The sequence below is a fragment of the Pelodiscus sinensis genome, chromosome 6, assembly GCF_052426305.1.
Source record: "Pelodiscus sinensis isolate ZL-2025 chromosome 6, ASM5242630v1, whole genome shotgun sequence".
Lineage (NCBI taxonomy): Eukaryota > Metazoa > Chordata > Testudines > Trionychidae > Pelodiscus > Pelodiscus sinensis.
The window spans coordinates 88,438,965-88,456,778 of record NC_143057.1 but is presented as its reverse complement, the minus strand read 5'-3'; the positions used below and the strand labels follow the sequence as shown (position 1 = coordinate 88,456,778).

Sequence of the window (17,814 nt, the reverse complement as noted above, 5' to 3'; positions counted from 1 at the left end):
GTTCAAGCAATATTAAAACAGATCCAGGCTATGTCCTTGGCATAGTGGGGAGGGGATAATACAAATGCACAGGTGCAATGCAGTCAGTAAAGCTCACACTTCAACCATTATTTATAGTAGCTGGAATTTTTCTTCTGAATTAGTAATCCATAAGTTTACCTAGTATTAAGATGGCTATATAAAAGTTAAACAAATATATCTCCTTTTCCATGCTGCATTAAGTTAAAATATAAAATAATCAACAGTCTTTGATTAGCATGTACATTTATTTGGGAAAAAGCATTTGTGTACTATAATATATTAGCATATAATTGTGTACATATTTTTATAAGGGGGAAGGGACCTCAAATGTAACTTACACATGTGAGCAACTGTACTCATGTAATTAGGCCTGTTAAGTTCAGTGTGATTGCTTGTATGCATGAAGTTATTTAGCTGAACAAGTTTTGTCAGGATCAGAACACAAGGGAGGAAATAATATGATGTTTTTATTAAGTAATGCCTATTAAAATGAATGAGCTGGCTTCCTTAAGTATGTTCTTAATAGATTTTGCTCATCTGTCAGGCTGCCACCACTGTTAAGTAAATCTGATAATCACCCATAGAAGCAAAGAATGAGAATTTTTTTCAATAATTACTTCTCTTGCCTTTGCTGAAGGAAATGAGTCACAACCTTCCCTTATAATCTTCATTCTTCTGAAAGTAGGATTTTCATTGTTTTAAAATTGTCATTTTACTCTGTTTGGGGGAAGGGGTTGACATTCTCAATTGTAAACTTATAATCGGTTAAATAGCTCCTGAAATGCATGCTAGAGGATTTTTTTCTACCTTCTGTTAGGAAGGAAAATGTTTAACTTATTTAAAACAACAACAACAACGTACTATTCACTTTTTGTAGGGGGAGCCTTTAAACAATTCGTAACATACGGGTTTAAAGCTGAGTATCACATGGGATATACGGAATTGCTCACAAACACCCCTCAGCTGCTCATTTAAAATGGCATAAATATATTTTAAAAATCTGTCAGCCAGTTTGTATGTAAGGTTTGAAGCAGCGTAGGCTGCATATGTGCATAGGATAAGAAAAGGAAACTCCGATGGTTAATATAGTGATACTGAATGAGTTTCTGTGTATATAAGCAATATTCAAACCCAATGTAAGCCTGCAGGCAAACCCATATTTCTTCAGGGCCAGAGAGCACTTGAATGTTGTTTTTAAATGTTGTTTATGCCCCTGTGAAAACAAAGCATAGAAAAATGCATAATAATAGTACAGAGCAAGGTAAATGCTTTTCAATCTATGCTTTTTTATTTATTTGTATAGTGACAACATTCTACAAGGCTGTGTGTTTATGCTACTGTATGTACCTGCTTGTGTATGTTAATACACTCAACTATAGGTACCTACTGGTGTTTTCCTTTCTTTGTGTGTATTGTATATGACTATAGGGCTTGTGTATATCCGATTGATTGATTGCTCTTGGAAGTTGAAGCTCTCTGTTTATCCAAAGAGCAGCTATAGGATAGGTAGGGATTGTTTTCCTATAGTGCTCTGCCTATATAACTGAACTCCAACCTGCATGAATTTACTCTGTGAGGGCAAATCTACATTGCTACTGTGCCACAGTAGCAGCAGCAGCTGGGCGCTCCAGAGTCTTTTGAATCACTGGGCCCTGGAGTAGTTGTCCCCTTTGCCCCTCCCCCATCAGTGGGTTTGGGAGGACATGATGATTCCTTGGAAGGTAACTAACTGTGAGACATGGAAACAATTCAAGGTGGTTATTGGCATTCATGGAGATGCTGCAGGTGGTGGGTGTTAGTTCTGGGCCCCAGAAACAAGCCCTAGATCAACTAGATCAGCATGTGTACCTTTCTCATTTGAGCTTTCAATGGAGATAGTTTTTTTTTTTTTTTTTTTTTTTAAATTAGCCCTTTGGCTTTTCTTTATTTCGAATAATTTCTGAAAGACAGCACTTCAGCAATGAAGAGCCAAAAATTTAAAAAACAAAAACAAAACAAAACCTTGATGCTATGATGATCTGCATTATGATGATCTTATTTTATGTTTATAGTTCGACAATCAGCAAACATTGGGAAGCAGAACTGGCCACACTTAAGGGTAACAATGCCAAGCTCACAGCAGCTCTGCTGGAGTCCACTGCCAATGTAAAACAATGGAAACAACAGCTTGCTGCATATCAGGAGGAAGCAGAACGTCTACATAAGCGGGTGAGTGTAGCTACCATTCTTGAAATCCATAAGTCTGAAGAACTAGTGAATATATGTGATTATTTTGAAGTAAATCAAACATATAATATGGTGATCTCTCACCTTAAATTGTGCACTGAACTTTTTCCTAGGAATTTACTCAAAACCCCAGGGTGACATTAAGTATTCTATAACATGAAGGGTTGTAAATTGTCATAAGAAATGTGTACATTTTTATATCACTTATAGTGTTGTAATGGGGTGTGGCACCTTTCACAGGCAAGTAACACATGATCCCAAATCACCTTCACATATCTTTGTGCATGCAGGTACCCTTCGTTCCATGTGGAAAAGGATCAGGTTGCCTCCTAAATGCTCAGCATCCGCAGTGAGGAGGTGGAGACTAGGCAGACCGGAGAAAAGAGTAGTCAGTCCAGAAGCAGATTTTGTGTGTATTTGGGGGCGAGAGAGGAAGTACATGTTGCAGTCACTTAATCTCTAGGAGGAAGTTCTTGAACAAGGGAGTCTCCACTAGTGAGATTAAGGAAATGTGATGCCAAACAGCCTGTGTTGGGGTTCTTTGTGAGTAGCTGCAGAGGCCCAGTGGATACTTGGAGGTGGTTGTTGCAAGGGCATGTGGATTGCAACTGCTTTAAATACTAAGGAGAGGGGATCACCACATGGGAGTGTAAAGGATTTTTTATTCAACTAAAACTGGGAAGGGAGGGGAATCTCATTCATACATTCAATCACACTTACAGTCCCAGGCAGGATGATAAGGCGAGCAGGAGGCAGTTCATATTCTTTAATCTTCCCAAGTTGACTCCTAAGCTGGTCCGCTGGCCAGGCGATCCGAGCAGAGGGCGTTCTGGGAGGCTTCACTTGATAGTCCACCACCACTGTGTCTCTCTCCCTCTCTGTCCCTCTCTCCTTCAAGGATCAGCCACATGCAGCCTCTGAGTCTAGGCCTCTTGGGGCCGTGTGCACACCCTGCTGGGGGCCGTGTGCATTGTTGTTTACTCCTGCTGTTTACCTCAGACATTCTTCTGCACTCAGGGAAGGGATAGGGGGTTAACAGACAACACTCCAACAGTTTAAGGAACCAAATAACATTAACAGGTGAGAAAGAACAACCACCATTTTAACTGTCCCCTTACTTCTCCTTTGCCTCCAACAGTGGTGACCAGGCAGACATTGGAAGGGTGGAGAATCCTGGTGAGGTGTGATCCTTAAGGATATTTTCTTCTCAAAGTCTCCTTTTGAGAGTTTTGCTGTGGGAAGGGATGATTATCTGGGCCCTGATTGCATCCTTAGAGGCGACGAGCTTGATTTTTCCATTAGGGATATAAAAGTGTAGCCATTTAAGCTGGCTTCACCACAGGCTCTGCAGTATAACTTTAATGCAGCAGATCCCTAAGCTGGTTTCCATCACATACAAGGTCCTGGCTGCCCACTCCACTTCTGGGTAGGGTTGTCAACATGTAGCCAACTACGTGATTAACTGATAAAGGTGGGCTTGTCATTTAATCTTGTCATCTACGTGCACTTTTCCCACCCCGTCATCCTCCCCCGTGCTGGTGCCTCTGACAGAGTGTGAGGGGGGCAGGCAGGAGCTAGTACACACAGGAAGCCAGCTTTCAAGCCAGCTCTCCACGTGCATCAGCTCTCATGGAGCCACCTGTTGCCCGCTCTTCCCCCACATTGCTGCCTTTCTATCAGAGGCAACAGTCGGGGGGGGGGGGGGGGGGAGTGAGCAGGTGTGAGATGATGTGGGGGGAGCCATCTTTTAAGCCAGTTTTCTGTGTGTTGGCTCCACAGAGCGGCCTGCCTCCACGTAGGCAGTTGTGAGGCATGGGAGGTTTCCATGGAGCAGCCTGTTTGAGGCAGGCCCAGGCTCCCCTCTGACAGAGGCTGCTCATGGGATGCTGGTGCAGTTTCTGTATGAGGGGAACTCAGGCCCCCCATGGACAAGGGCTTCTGCCATTCCATGCTGCTGCCTCTGTATCAGAGGCAACAGTGCAGAGTGACAGGCAGGGCCAGTCTGCACAGGGAGCAGGTTTTTAAACTGGCTCCCCTCACGGACGAGCTCCCACCTGCCACTTTGCACAGTTGCCTCTGATACAGCAAGGGCTCCCTAGGGGTGGGGCTAGGAGTGAACTGGCTGCCAGCCCCACCCCAGGAACTGTTGAATACTTGTGTAACCACTAAAATTGCTTGCGGTTACACAATTATTCTGTTCCGTTATATCTAACATCCCTGGCTTTATACTGCAGAGCCCTCAGTGTGTGTAACCACTAGACTTTTTAGTGGTTACACAGTTACATTTTTAAATGATTTTTTACATCTCTGTTTTCCAAGGAGATGGGGTAATCTGTCACAGGAGGTGTTGGGGAGCTGATGGCAAAGCTGATCCAGGAGGAAATTCACCAGTGGCTTTCTCCACCTGCTTTAAGTATACTTTGTGTCAGCTCCACTATTTCCAGCAATAGCTCTTCCCTGACACTCTCTCCTGTGCTATATCTGCTCTACATTGCTGCTAGGTCCCTAAGGTATCCTAATCTGTCTGGTTTAAGTTAAATGTCAGTTTTCTCCCCTCCCTTGTGCAACTTTTACATGTACCTGGAGAGGCAGCTAAAAATCGGAAAGTTACAGCGCGTCTCCTGACAACCTCTTGTCTCCACTGCACCTGAGCAAACTTGGGTTCATTGGAGAATCAGGCCCTTCATGTCTCACTAAAGACTCAATTCTGCATATTCTTACATTACTATACATTAGTAATATATGCTCAATACTAAATTTCCTCCTACATAAACAGTGCAGAAGGAATTTGGCAGACTGGAAAATCTGGCCTGATATACGGAGAGATGACAATGCATGACAGAGGAATGAAGTTCATAGAAAATTGAAGTAATGAAATTATCTGTTCTTGTAATATATGCACTGTGCTATTTCTTCTTTTTCAGGTGATAATTTATATTTTAATATAATTTATTCTTTATTGTTATTATGTTGGAATAGAAGTTTCACTCTGACCACTTTGGAATGTGTTTCTGCACTTCTGAAATCATATTAATGAATTAATTAAAAAGACAAGGCAGCATCAGTACTTGCAGAAAGGAGCTGTGTTTTGTATAATGGCTTCTTTACTATTTTATTAAATGTTACCTCAGAAAACATTATAAAGGTGGCCTCCGTTTAAAAAAAAAAGTTCACGCATTTCTTCCATGAATGCCACTTCCTTCTCCTTCTGGGAGACACACCCATAGTCTCCTATAGACAACCACCTAACCTCAAGATGATTCTTACCAACAACCACAGGACATACCACACAAATACCAACCCTGGTACCTTCCCTTGCAACAAACCCCGTTGTCAGCTTTGTCCACATATTCATTCTGCTGATACCATTATTGGACCTAACCAAGTGAGTTATAAGATCAAGAACACACATTCCTGCGCATCCAGAAATATAATTTGCTATCATGTGCCGAAAGTGTCCGTCTGCTATATACATTGGACAAACATCTCAGACACTTCGCCAAAGGATTAATGCCCACAAAACAGATATCAGACAAGATCACAAAGAAGAACCAGTTTCTTGCCATTTTAACCAGAAAGGACACTCTCTCAATGACTTAACCACCTGCATTCTGCTACAAAGACCTTTTACATCTGCACTTGAAAGGGAATCCTCTGAACTGTCATTCATGTTAAAATTCGACACTCTCCAAGAAGGAATGAACAAACACTCAAACTATCTTACCCATTACCAAGATAGCTTCCCCAATTATCACCTCTAATACCATTAACTCACAAACATCCCACTCTCCCCACCTCTAATATCATCAATTCACAGACACTTACCTTCCTTCCTCCCCCCCCCCCCCCATCTCCCTCCTGTTCTGAAATGTGATTTGTCCTTTTCATATGTGTTCATTTTTTAAATTGTATCCTTTGGTATATATGGTTGTGACTATTTTCTTCCACTATTTGATCTGAGGAAGTGGGTCTGGCCCACGAAAGCTCATCATCTAATAAACCATCTTGTTAGTCTTTAAAGTGCTACATTGTCTTGCATTTTACTACCTTCTGAGTATGCTGAAAAAAAAGCACAAATGGAAAAGATAGGTGTTTTGGACGGCAGATCTTTCTGCGATGGTGTTTCATACTGGCATATGAATGCCAATTAATATCTGCTCCATGGAATAATGTATGTTGAGTCTGCTTGTGTATTTATACAGGTTTCCTTTTTTAATGCCTTTTAGAGAAACAGCTAGTTCTTCTTTGAGTGATGTCCCTGGCGGTGCTCCACTATTGGTGTTAGGTTGTCTCAGTGCCTACGTTTTTCTTAGCAGTAGCCAGTTGGGCTGCACGTTCCCGGTAGGCACCTCGAGGCATTCACGCCCTTGTGCTTGGGGCATGTGGCCCGTCCCCCTCTGTTCCTTCATTACCACCCTTAGTCACAGATGGAGCTCAGCTTCTCTCCTTAGTGTTGCCTAGTCAGAACAGAAATATTGTTGTAGCTAGTTAGTTCTTTTTAATATTTTTTTTTCACTCAGTTTTACTGTCCATTCATATGTGTGGTTTTTTGTTTTTGTTTTTTTTTAAAGCAGGGATAAGGGTCAAAGCCGCAATCCTCCCCTTAGACTGTTCTCTCTTAGTTCTTTCTCCCCAATTACTCTGTTTAGATACATTATCCTGTGTTTAAAAAAAAGAAAGAAAGAAAAAGAACAAAAGGAAGAAGGATGCTTCAGGAGACCACACTACTCTGTCACCATATTGGGTTCCCCCAGCTTTAAGAAGCGCGACACTTGTCGCAATCCAATGCCATCTCTGATGGTCATGTATTGCGTATCTGCTGCCTTGGAGTATTGCACATCCCTCAGCGACGCATCACACCATTGTAGCCTCACCACCAGAGTGTGGAGGGACAGGGGGTTGTGCCTTTGAATGCTCCTCTTTAACAAGGCATTGCTGCCCTCGGAGTCCTGAAACTCCTCAGTATAGTCAGAGTCTTTAAGGATCAGAAACGACATGCTAGCTCCCCAGTGGCAAAATCAGCTTCCAAAAAGGTTTCTCCCAGCTTGGTCCCTTCCAGCCATAACATCAGCTCAAACCAGCACAGGGGACAAACTGGGAACTTCTAGCACCGGGCACATCCATTCTGCTTCTGGCATGGAGTTCAAACCCCATCATTTGCACTTGTCAGCACTGTCTTGATCGAACTTGGTGTCAGCTAAGATATGGGAACCAGACAAGGCCTGCTCCAACCGCACCACAGGCACCACCTGAAACATCAGCATCGCCCAAGGTGCAGTGAAAATCTAACAAAATTGTGCACAAGGCACCGAGTCCTGAACCGTCCTCCTTGCCACTGGTACCAATGCAGCATCCAATGGCACCACACTCCATTGCACCAGCCAACGATTCAGCGACATGCGGCCTTTCCACACCAGGAAACCTGATCACAGCACTTCGGTTGCTGCAATACTGACTCATTTTCATGGTACCACTTCTAGGCAATTGTCACCATCGCCGCCTCCTTCACGGGCTTCTGTTGGCTCACCAGGATCACCAGTGCTCTCAGCGTGCAGTGACTTTGAGGATGACCAGAAGAGTGTTTTCTCTTTGCAACACTACTCTACTCAATCTCATTCCGCCCATTACAGACACAGACCATGCTACTCTCAACAACCCTTGGATTTGTAAACTGGCCATATCCACCAGTGCAATGGCCTCCATGGCACCCCTGGACCTCTTTAAGGCACTGTTACATCGCCTCATCCACTCCTATCAAAAGATCCCTCCATCCTCTCAAGCCCCTAGTCCTCCAGTTACTGAGAATTTGGAGGCAGAAGAGGGCCAAACTATGGACAAGGATGAACATCATCCTCTGGACACATAACCCATGGACTAATCATCCTCCTCTCCAGATGAGGCAGTGATTCCTTCCAATCCATCTCCTGCCAATGATTTAAAGCATTTCCAGGAACTCTTCAAGCGCATGGCCACAAGCCAAGAGGTGCCTCTTCAGGAGGTTCAGGAGAAGCAGCATCAGCTATTGACAATTCTGCGACCAACACTTCACACCAAAAGAGCACTTCCCATCGATGAAGCATAATGGAGGCCTCTGAGGAGATCTGGCAAACCCCAGTTTCCGCCCTCCCCACCAACAAGAGGGCTGATAGGAAGTACTTTATCCTGGCTAAGGGTATGTCTGTCTTATTCTCATGCCCGCAGCCAAATTCACTAGTGGTAGATGCTGCCCTACCGTAGGTGAAAATTGCCATAGATCAAAGCCGCGGCCCAGGATAAGGAACACAAGTGACTGGACCTTTACAGCTGGAAAATGTACTCCTTGGCCAAACTGCAATTAAGTATTGTTAAGCATTGCCAACTACTCTGCCTTGTTGGCTAACCATGATTTTGATAACTATTCCAAATGAGCAGAATTAATGGAGCATCTCCTGAACCACAAGCGCCCCATCCTGAAATCCGTAATCCAGGGGTGCATATCATTGCCCGCATTGTACTCCAGTCGGCATTGGATGTTGCCAGCACTACCACTCAAGCTACATCAATTGTTATGTGCAGGGCTTGCTGGTTCCAGACCTCCACCATCCCAAAAGAGCTACAGGGCAAGGTGGAGGATCTGCCCTTTGTCAATATTTGCAGAAAATAACTTGTCAATGTCCTACACTCCAGCAAGGATTCCTGCAAAACTTTGCATGTTAGGCATGTACATCCCACCTTGCTGACGCAGGTGACACTCCCCATACCAATGGCAAAGAGAGGTCCCCTATACTCACCAGCAGCAGAGGGGATTCTACTATGGTCGCTCTAGATTAAGGGCACAGAGAAACTGGCCTTCTCATAACTGTTCATCAGTCTCACACTCCTCGAAACAGCAATTTTGAGAATTAGGTCAAGGGTCTGCCTGACCTCTCTCTGATACTAATGCCCCAAATCAATGTGAACCTCTTCTACCACCATTTTACCAACAATGGGCCTTGATTACAACAGATCAATGGGTGCTTGAGATCATCTGATCAGGGTACATTACCCCTCTTACGTCCCTCCCCCAACCTCCCTACCTTCCCTGTCCCTCTTCACAAAAAACTCCTAAGACAAGAAGTTATTTAAGAACAGGATAGATAGACATCTGTCAGGGATGGTGTAGACGGAGCTTGATCCTGCCTTGAGGGCGAGGGGCTGGACTCGATGACCTCTCGAGGTCCCTTCCAGTCCTATTATTCTATGATTCTATGAAGTCTGTCACCTACTACACACAGGCGTTAAAGAGTGTTCCCCACCCATACAAGGGCAAGGGTTTTTATTCCAACTATTTCCTCACAGAGAAAAGAATGGGAGTTTGGAGACCTATCCTAGATCTCTCCAAGCTGAACAAGTTTTTGTGTGAAGAAAACTTAAAAATGATCACCCTCACATCAATCATCCTGGCACTGGACAAGAGAGACTGGTTTGCAGTCCTCTACCTCCAAGACTCCCACTTACATGTGACCATCCATCCATCCCACAGACGCTTACTTCAGTTCACAATAGCCTCAGAACATTTCTGGTACAGGGTCCTCCCATTTGGCCTCTCCTATGCTCCCAGGGTCATCTTAAAGACTCTCAGGGTCATCCTGGCTTATCTCCACCAAAAAGGGGTTATCTTCCTGTATTTGGAAGCCATCCCACACAGAGATAGTCAACATGGTGTTAGCCACCAAAAGACTGAGACATTGGGACTTCTCATAAACTTGCAAAAGCCTACACTCAAACCAACTCAGATCCTTGAGTTTATAGGTGCTTGGCTGGATTCGATAACAGCTTGGGCCTATTGGCCACACCAACGCTTTCAGGCCATACAGGACCTCATCACTATAGCTCTAGTGAGCCCTACCGCATCAGTACTCACCTGTCTGCAAGTCATGGGATGTATGGCGGCAATGACGTATGTTATTCAGCATTCTCATCTGTACTTCTGCTGTCTGCAACATTGGCTTTCTTTGGTCTAAATCCCTTCTGAGCATCATGTTCATCTGCAAATATCTGGAAGAAGATAAGGTGATCGGTAACAGCCAGCAGGGATTTGTAAAGAGCAAATCATGTCAAACCAATCTAATGGCTTTCTTTGATGGGATAACAAGTCTTGGGACAAGGGAGAAGCGGTGGACATGATATCCCTACACTTTACTAAGGCATTTGATACAGTCTCACATCAATAAAATAGGCAAATACAACTTTGATGGGCCTACTATAAGGTGAGTGCATAACTGGCTGAATAAACATTCTCCGAGAGTAGTTAAATGGTTCACAGTCCTGCTGGAAGGGCATAACAAGTGGGGTTCACAGGTGTCTGTTTTGGGACTGGTTCTATTCAATATCTTCATCAACGATTAAGATGAAGCTGCCCTGCACTGTATTATAAAAGACAGAGTTGTCCTACAGCCACACCCTCCTTCCTACCTAAGGACTGCATCTCAACAAACCTATTATGCTTCTAACTTTCTACCTAAAACCTCATGCCTTGAGCTGGAGGACCATCCTATATACCCTCGATATTCAGAGGGCCCTTTTCTTTCACATCGAGAGCACTTGGACCTTCCACAAATCGCAACTTCTTTTTATTTCCTTCACAGAACATTCAAAGGGCATGCCCATGTCTGCCTAGTGCATTACAAAACTGATATCTTTCTCCATTAGCCAGTACTACTCCCTGCAGCCCTTTCAGCTCTACCCAGAGCACATTTTGCCCGAGTTGTCTCCACATCTTTAGCATTTCTCTGGGGTGTACCTCTGCAGGACACTTCTTATGCAGCTATCTGGTCATCAGAACACACTTTTATGAGACATTATGCGATCATTCCACAGCTATCCATGATCCATTCAGTAGACACGGGGGTACTTTCATCTGCTGACAAATAGTGAATCTGAAGCCCATCTATCAATGTTGATTACTGCTTTGTAATCACCAACAGTGGAGCACCATCATTTGAAGAAGAAAGGGAAGTTACTCACTTTGTGCAGTAATGACAACTCTTCAAGATGTATCCCCAGGGGTGCTCCACTACCTGCCCTCCTCCCCTCTACTTGGGAGTATTTTTTATATACTCAAGCATAAACTAGGAATTGAGAGTCGGGCCGCGCGTACAAAGTGCAAAGATGGAAACGCCACAAGACGCCTACCGTTCATGCAAAGCCCAATCTGCTACTGCTGTGAAAAATTCCAATATGTGGTGTTTGGATGAGCCCAACACCAACAGTGGAGTACCCAAGGGGATTCACACATCTCAAATAATTGTCGTTACTGCACAAGGTGAGAAACTTCCTTTATAGCTTTTGTAGACCTGCAGTTTTTGGGAATCTGAATATTAGTTGTAATCATAATGCCCCAGTTGTGCAGCTGATGGGTTATGGTGTGTTGTAAGTCTTTAGTCATAAATGATTACAGTGGAATCTCACCCAGCATACTGTCCTCATTAGGAATTCTGAAGCATGGGAGATAGACCTGGCCCAATAAATTCAGCTCAGCAAGCAAATATATGGAGTTCTTGCATTTTAAAAAAATCAACATCATTATGCAGTCAGCATGATTGATCAATGCAACAGTGGATCAAATCAAGATGCAGGTGGTTATTCTAGATCCAATGATGGGTCTGACCCTCCTTGCAAGGTTCTGAGCACGCTCAACACTTCCCTCAGTGTTGTATAAGTATCAGTCAGCATCTGTTTGGATCTGATGAAACTGTTAGATTTGGTAGTTAATTCAATGACATTCCAAAACCACAATTTTGACAAGTTACTGCATGTCAGTTTGCTGCTTCTATAATATATAGAAACTAGTGCTTAAAATTCAGCTGAAACACTGGAATAACAGACCAGGACACAGTGTTTTCGCTACAGCATGTGTTGACCAGCCAGAGTTAAGTGGCTATGCCTTTTTTGACAAATGGTTTATAATTTTATTAGGCTCAGTTGTTAAATCTGACACTGCAGGTGAACATGACCAAAAATCTGTCCATTAAGCTCCTATAAACATGCCATTTGGCCATGAGGGGAGCTCTGTCAAGGAAAGAGAAGAGACTCCTACAATGAATAACCCTGATTTTTAGAAATAGTCCTATTAACATAGATTTCTAGGGGAGGTGAAAACTCCAGTATTGGTTTGCACATTAGAGGTTAGTTAAATAAGTGCTTTGTACACAAGATTTTTCTGTGAGAACCTTGTGCATGAGCAGTGTTTATGTCTGTGCCTGCATAGTTGTCATCTTGAAAAGCTCACTGACCAATCAGATTGTCCTAGAAAACCACAAAAGTCCAGTATACAAGGTGAGATCCCTAATGGATCATCATGTTTGTTACAGAGAGAGGAAGAATGATTTGGAGTTTCTAGAAATAACAACTTGTTTTACATCTGCTTAATGACGTATAGTGTAGTTGTAAAAATTAAATTTTTCCATGAAATTTGATAAAACTCCATTATAATTTGTATTTTAAAAGTGTAAGATCATTTAATTGAATCACTCATTTAAGTTAAGTAAGCGTTACAAGATGGGGGCCTAAGTCCTCAGCTGATTCTTATCTCAGTAAATCAGCACATACAGGCCATATCACATGTACTGAACAAAGGACTACATCCTATTAACTCAGTCTTATTTATTTACATTTAGTCTTTCCCCTGTTGTGTTGTTAAATTATGTTAATGCTTGCCTTTTCCCTGTATATTTTTATAGTGAGCCCGAACCTTAGTCAGTTATCTTGCTGTAAAACATTCATTATAAGAGTGATATCAGGTCTTTACTGCACTCTGTTGAAGATGTTGGCACCATAAAACCCACTTGCTCAGGTTAGCTACCAATAGGATTTGGTCCTCCAGAGGCTAGAAAGGCCAAGAAGAGACACTGACTAATTCAGAGCCAGCAGGCCAGTTAAGCTTTGTCTTCAGTTTCTTGGAAGCAGTGCTGGGTAAGATTGTGATAGAACTGGAGCTCTTTAGTACTAGCCCAGAACCCCAGAGCCAGGTCAGGACCTTGTTTTCAAGCACTGCAACTATTTTGTGTGTTTGTTTAAAGTTGCAGACCCCCACATTCTGAGTTTATTTTTATTTAACTGTTTAGGGACTGTTGCTGAGATTGTGACATTCCCACCCTGCTCCAAGCAGCAGCCAGAAAGAACTTGTGGTGTAAGGTAGGAAGCACCTGCAACACCATACTTGGCTCCACAAGAAGCACTATGGAGCAGCCAACCTATCCCAACTTGTTGTTAGCAGTGGGATCAACACCCTTTTCTGTAAATGAGCACCATTGAGGAGACTGTACAAGTCCTGGCTCTGCAGCAGAGGCCCAGCAGCTTTCCCTGGACATGAAATAGAAGGCCAACTAGGCCACCCAGGAGCAGCAAGCTGTGCTTCTCAAGCTACTGCAGAGGCAGCAGCCGTAGCAACGACGACTGTTCCAGGAGGCAATGAATGAGTGGATGACCAACCACTCCCATTCCAGTGTGACACTTTCCAAACTGGGACCTGATGATGATCTTGAGGTACATCTTACACTGCTCAGAGGGAAAAGACTGCATGGGCTGCATGACGAGCTCTTTTTCTGTCTGGGGAAGCTCAGACAGGTTACTGGGCCTCAGAAGATGAAGCCATAAAGGACTATAATACTCTAATAATAATAATATATGGAGATGTACCTCTCTCACAGAACTGGAAGGGACCTTGAGAGGTTGAGTCCAGTCCCTGCCCTTATGGCAGGACCAAGTACCATCCCTGAAAGATTTTGCCTCTGATTCCCTAAATGGCCCTGTCAAGGATTGAACTCACAACCCTGGGTTTAGCAGGCCAATGAAAGCAGTTGCCCTTGACTGACTAGGGGTATCACTGGAAACTTAACGGCACTGGTTCCAGACAGAAACTTTCTCATTTGGGACACAGCCCTGTTCCATGATCTGCAACTAAAGGACTGGGCCAACCCTAAAGATTATAGGGTCTGGAGTGCTCATAGTATCTAGAGGTTTTGCTAGCCACCATTCAAACCTAGTGTATGCAGACATAACCCCTTGAAGGTGTTACCCTACTCACAGAGGACTTTATCTTGTTAAGTTGGCCCCAACCTCCCATGGAAGCAACCCAGGAAAGAACCGGTATCCTCCTCATGAACCCTACATGGCATCACACAACATCTCCTGAAGAACCATCAGAGGGAAAATACGTGGAATTTCACATGGTAACAGGTCAGAGAGTTTCCCCTAAATAAGTGATCATCTGATTCCACTGAGGAAAGCTGCAGTACATCAGCCGCTCATATGATTTCATAGTGTGGTTTCATCAGATGCTAAGGTGTCTCAGAGAAAATAAGAAAAAGCATTTGTAACACCAGTAGTCCTATGGGGCCAAACAATATTGGAACTAATCAAGTGCTTCTGAACTCTAGTCTGGGAGACCTTAGTGAATACCGGAGGGCAACAGGTTAGGAAGGGCAGTGGTCCTACTCTCAAAACATGTTACAGCACACCCTACAAACGTATGAGTCTCTCAAGCACATGGGACAATTTGTGTAGGAGAATCTGCTGCAGGTCTAACAACCACAAGTCTAACATTATAATAAAGGTGCCTGGGAGAGTGTTTTTTCACACAGGGAACAACATGCTACTGCTCCTTTCCAGCTTGGAGATCAAATGCCTAGCCAAGAAGTAGGGCCATATGAGGTTGTCTGATGAGTCAGAGAGGTCAGGGTCAGTTAGGAAATTCTCTGTCCAGCATAAAGAAGAAACAAAGATCTTCTACACAAATGTATTAATACCCTGATGGACTTAGGAAAACTTAACAGATCCCAGCCTCCTCCCTGAGGCTCTTGGCTGACATACAGAAAGGAGCTGCCCTGATAATATGCTGATAGCTGAAAGTCTCACTCCTTGCTAACACTAGGAAGCCAAGAACTTGTTGACCCTTTATGATATGCTGTTCTCCACCCAGCCAGGTTGAATGCATCTCATGGCACACAGAATCCATATCAACCCAGAGATTAATTCAGAATATTTGATTTACCACATTCTTGAGTGACTCTGTGGAACCATAGAGCAAATGGTATGAGTCATGTTAGACCTTGGCGTCACTGAGGAGATCAAAGGCCCTGGAATAGCCTGCTGTGGTGCTGGTTCCAAAGCCATATTGTGCCACCTGATTTTTGCCTGGATTTTAGAAGGCTTAACCCAGTGCCTACCCAGTGTCACAAGTCCGTGAACTCTTCAGGCATCTTAAGAAGGCTAAATATATTGCACTTGATTTATCAAAACGTATTGTCACCTATCCCTAATCCAGACTCAGAAGAAAAGCTTTTGACACACTCCTAGGGACTTGCAGTTTGTGGCCATGGCCTTCAATTTGCATGGGAGTCCCAGGCACTTTTTAGAGACCAGGCTCTGTGTTCCTACAGGCAGTTTGCAATGGCCTATTTAGACAGTGTAGTTATTTTAGTAAAAATTGGTAGTTGCATCTGGTTCCAATGACCTTTGCGCTGCTTTCATTAACAAAGGGAGAACATAGAACAAATACACACAAATGTAAATTAGGGATGCAGGGAACCCAGTATTTGGGGTATCACATACTCAAATGATTCAACTCCTGCAAGATTAGATAGAAGTCCTGAAGAGGACCCTGGTTCTCACAACCAGGAAACAAGAGGGGCTTTCCTGGGACTGGCTGACTATTTCACTAGGTTCATGCCCCACTTCGCAAATCTTGTACCACCATTAACAGACTTTATGAAGCTACTGCATCCAGACCAGTCTAGTGGACAACAGACTATGATGAAGCCATTATTAAGATAGAGTATCATGTGTCAGCAGCCTGTATTTCAGTGTCTGGACTTCTTACTCAACTTCTTACTGCAAACTGTTGCTTCTGCAGTTGGTTTGAGAGAATGACACAAAACTTTCAGGGGAATAGCTGTGTTAGTCTCCATCTGCAAAAACAACAAGGAGTTCTGCAGCAGTTTAGAGACTAGTAGATTTATTAGGACATAAGCTTTTGTGGGTAAAACCCACTTCATCAAATGAATTGGAGTGGAGTTTATGGAGGCATGAGTATATAGAAGGACAACAAAAGGAAGAGGATACTTGTGTAAATGAGGCTAATCAAGTTAGGATGGTAATGGCTAGTTCACAGTGGTTGATGTGGCAATGTGGTTATCAAGAGAGGGGAAATTGCCTTTGTAATGTGTTAGCCAGTTAAGATCCTTATTCAATCCTAAATTGATAATATTGAATTTACAAATGAACTCCAGTTCAGTTGTCACCTTTTGTAATCCACTTTTGAAATTCTTTCGTAGAAGAATGGCTACTTTAACTTCCCTGGACATTCAGTAATGGATTTAAGTGTTCCCTTACAGGTTTTTATATGTTACCATTCCTGGTGTCTGATTTGTTTCCTTTTATCCTTTGGCATAGAGCTGTCTGGTTTGGCCAATATACATGACAGAGGGGAACTGCTGGAACCTGATGGCATATATCACATTAGAGGATGTGCAGTTATATGAGCCCCTGATGATGTGGCTTATGTAGTTAAGTCCTGTGTTGGTGTCACTTGTATAGATGTGTGGCCAGAGTTGGCAACAAGGTTTGTTGAAGGGCTAGGTTCCTACGTAAGAGTTTCTGTGGAGTGTTGTGTGGCTGCTGGTGAGTATTTGTGAGTTGAAGGGGTGTCTGTAGGCGAGGATTGGCCTGTCTCCCAAGAACTGTGAGAGTGAGGGTTCATTTTCTGGGATAGGGTGTAGATTGTCATTGAATCACTGGAGAGGTTTTAGCTAGTGACTGCAGGTGATAATCAGTGGTGTTCGGTTTTCCTTTTTGGACCTGTCTTGACTTCTGGGTACTTTTCTGGATCTATCCATTTGTTTTTTCACCTTTCCAGGTGGGTATTTAAGTTTTTAAGAATGCTTGATAAAGATCTTGAGGGCGTTTGTCTCTTTGTCTGAGGAATTGAAGCAGGTATGGTTGTATGTTAGGGCTTGAATCGTGAGATGTGTCCTGGATGGAAGCTAGAGGCTTGTAAGTAAGAATAGCAGCCAGTAGGTTTCCCATATGGGGTGGTGTTTGTGACCATCATTTATTTGTACTGTAGTGTTCAGGAAGTGAATCTTTTGTGTGGATTGTTCCAGGCTGAAGTTGATAGTGGGGTGGAAATTGTTGAAATCCCAGTAGAATTCTTGAAGGATCTCTTTCCTGTGGGTCCATATAATGAAGAAGTCATCAATGTAGAGTATGTAGAGGAGTAGTACTAGGAGACGGAGCTGAGGAAATACTCTAGGTCAGTCATAAAAATGTTGGTATATTGTGGGGCCATGCTGATACCCATAGCAGTGCCACTGACTTGAAGATCTAAATTGTCCCCATATTGGAATTGATTGTGAGTAAGGACAATCACGTAGCTCAGCCATCAAATATGCAGTGGCATCTGATACTGTTTCTGACAGCTTGTAGTCCATCCTCATGTGGAATGTTGGTGTAAAGAGCTTCTACAGTCATAGTGACCAGGATGGTGTTTTCAGGAAGATAGGTAGGAGTGCTGGTACATAGTGTCTGAGGATAGAGTCCACAAAGCCA

The 17,814-nt window shown here is 43.4% G+C and overlaps 1 protein-coding gene across 2 annotated transcripts in view; it reads left to right on the top strand.

Annotated features, from left to right (window-relative positions):
• HOMER1 (homer scaffold protein 1) overlaps positions 1-17,814 on the top strand; it is a 168,949-nt gene that overhangs the window by 109,978 nt on the left and 41,157 nt on the right. For both annotated transcript variants that reach the window (XR_012904870.2, XM_006119144.5), the window contains exon 6: positions 2,073-2,229. Coding sequence is in view for 1 of the 2 variants with exons in the window: in XM_006119144.5 (XP_006119206.1) it covers positions 2,073-2,229 (157 nt within the window). In the remaining variant the exon portion in view is untranslated. The remainder of the gene's footprint in view (positions 1-2,072; positions 2,230-17,814) is intronic.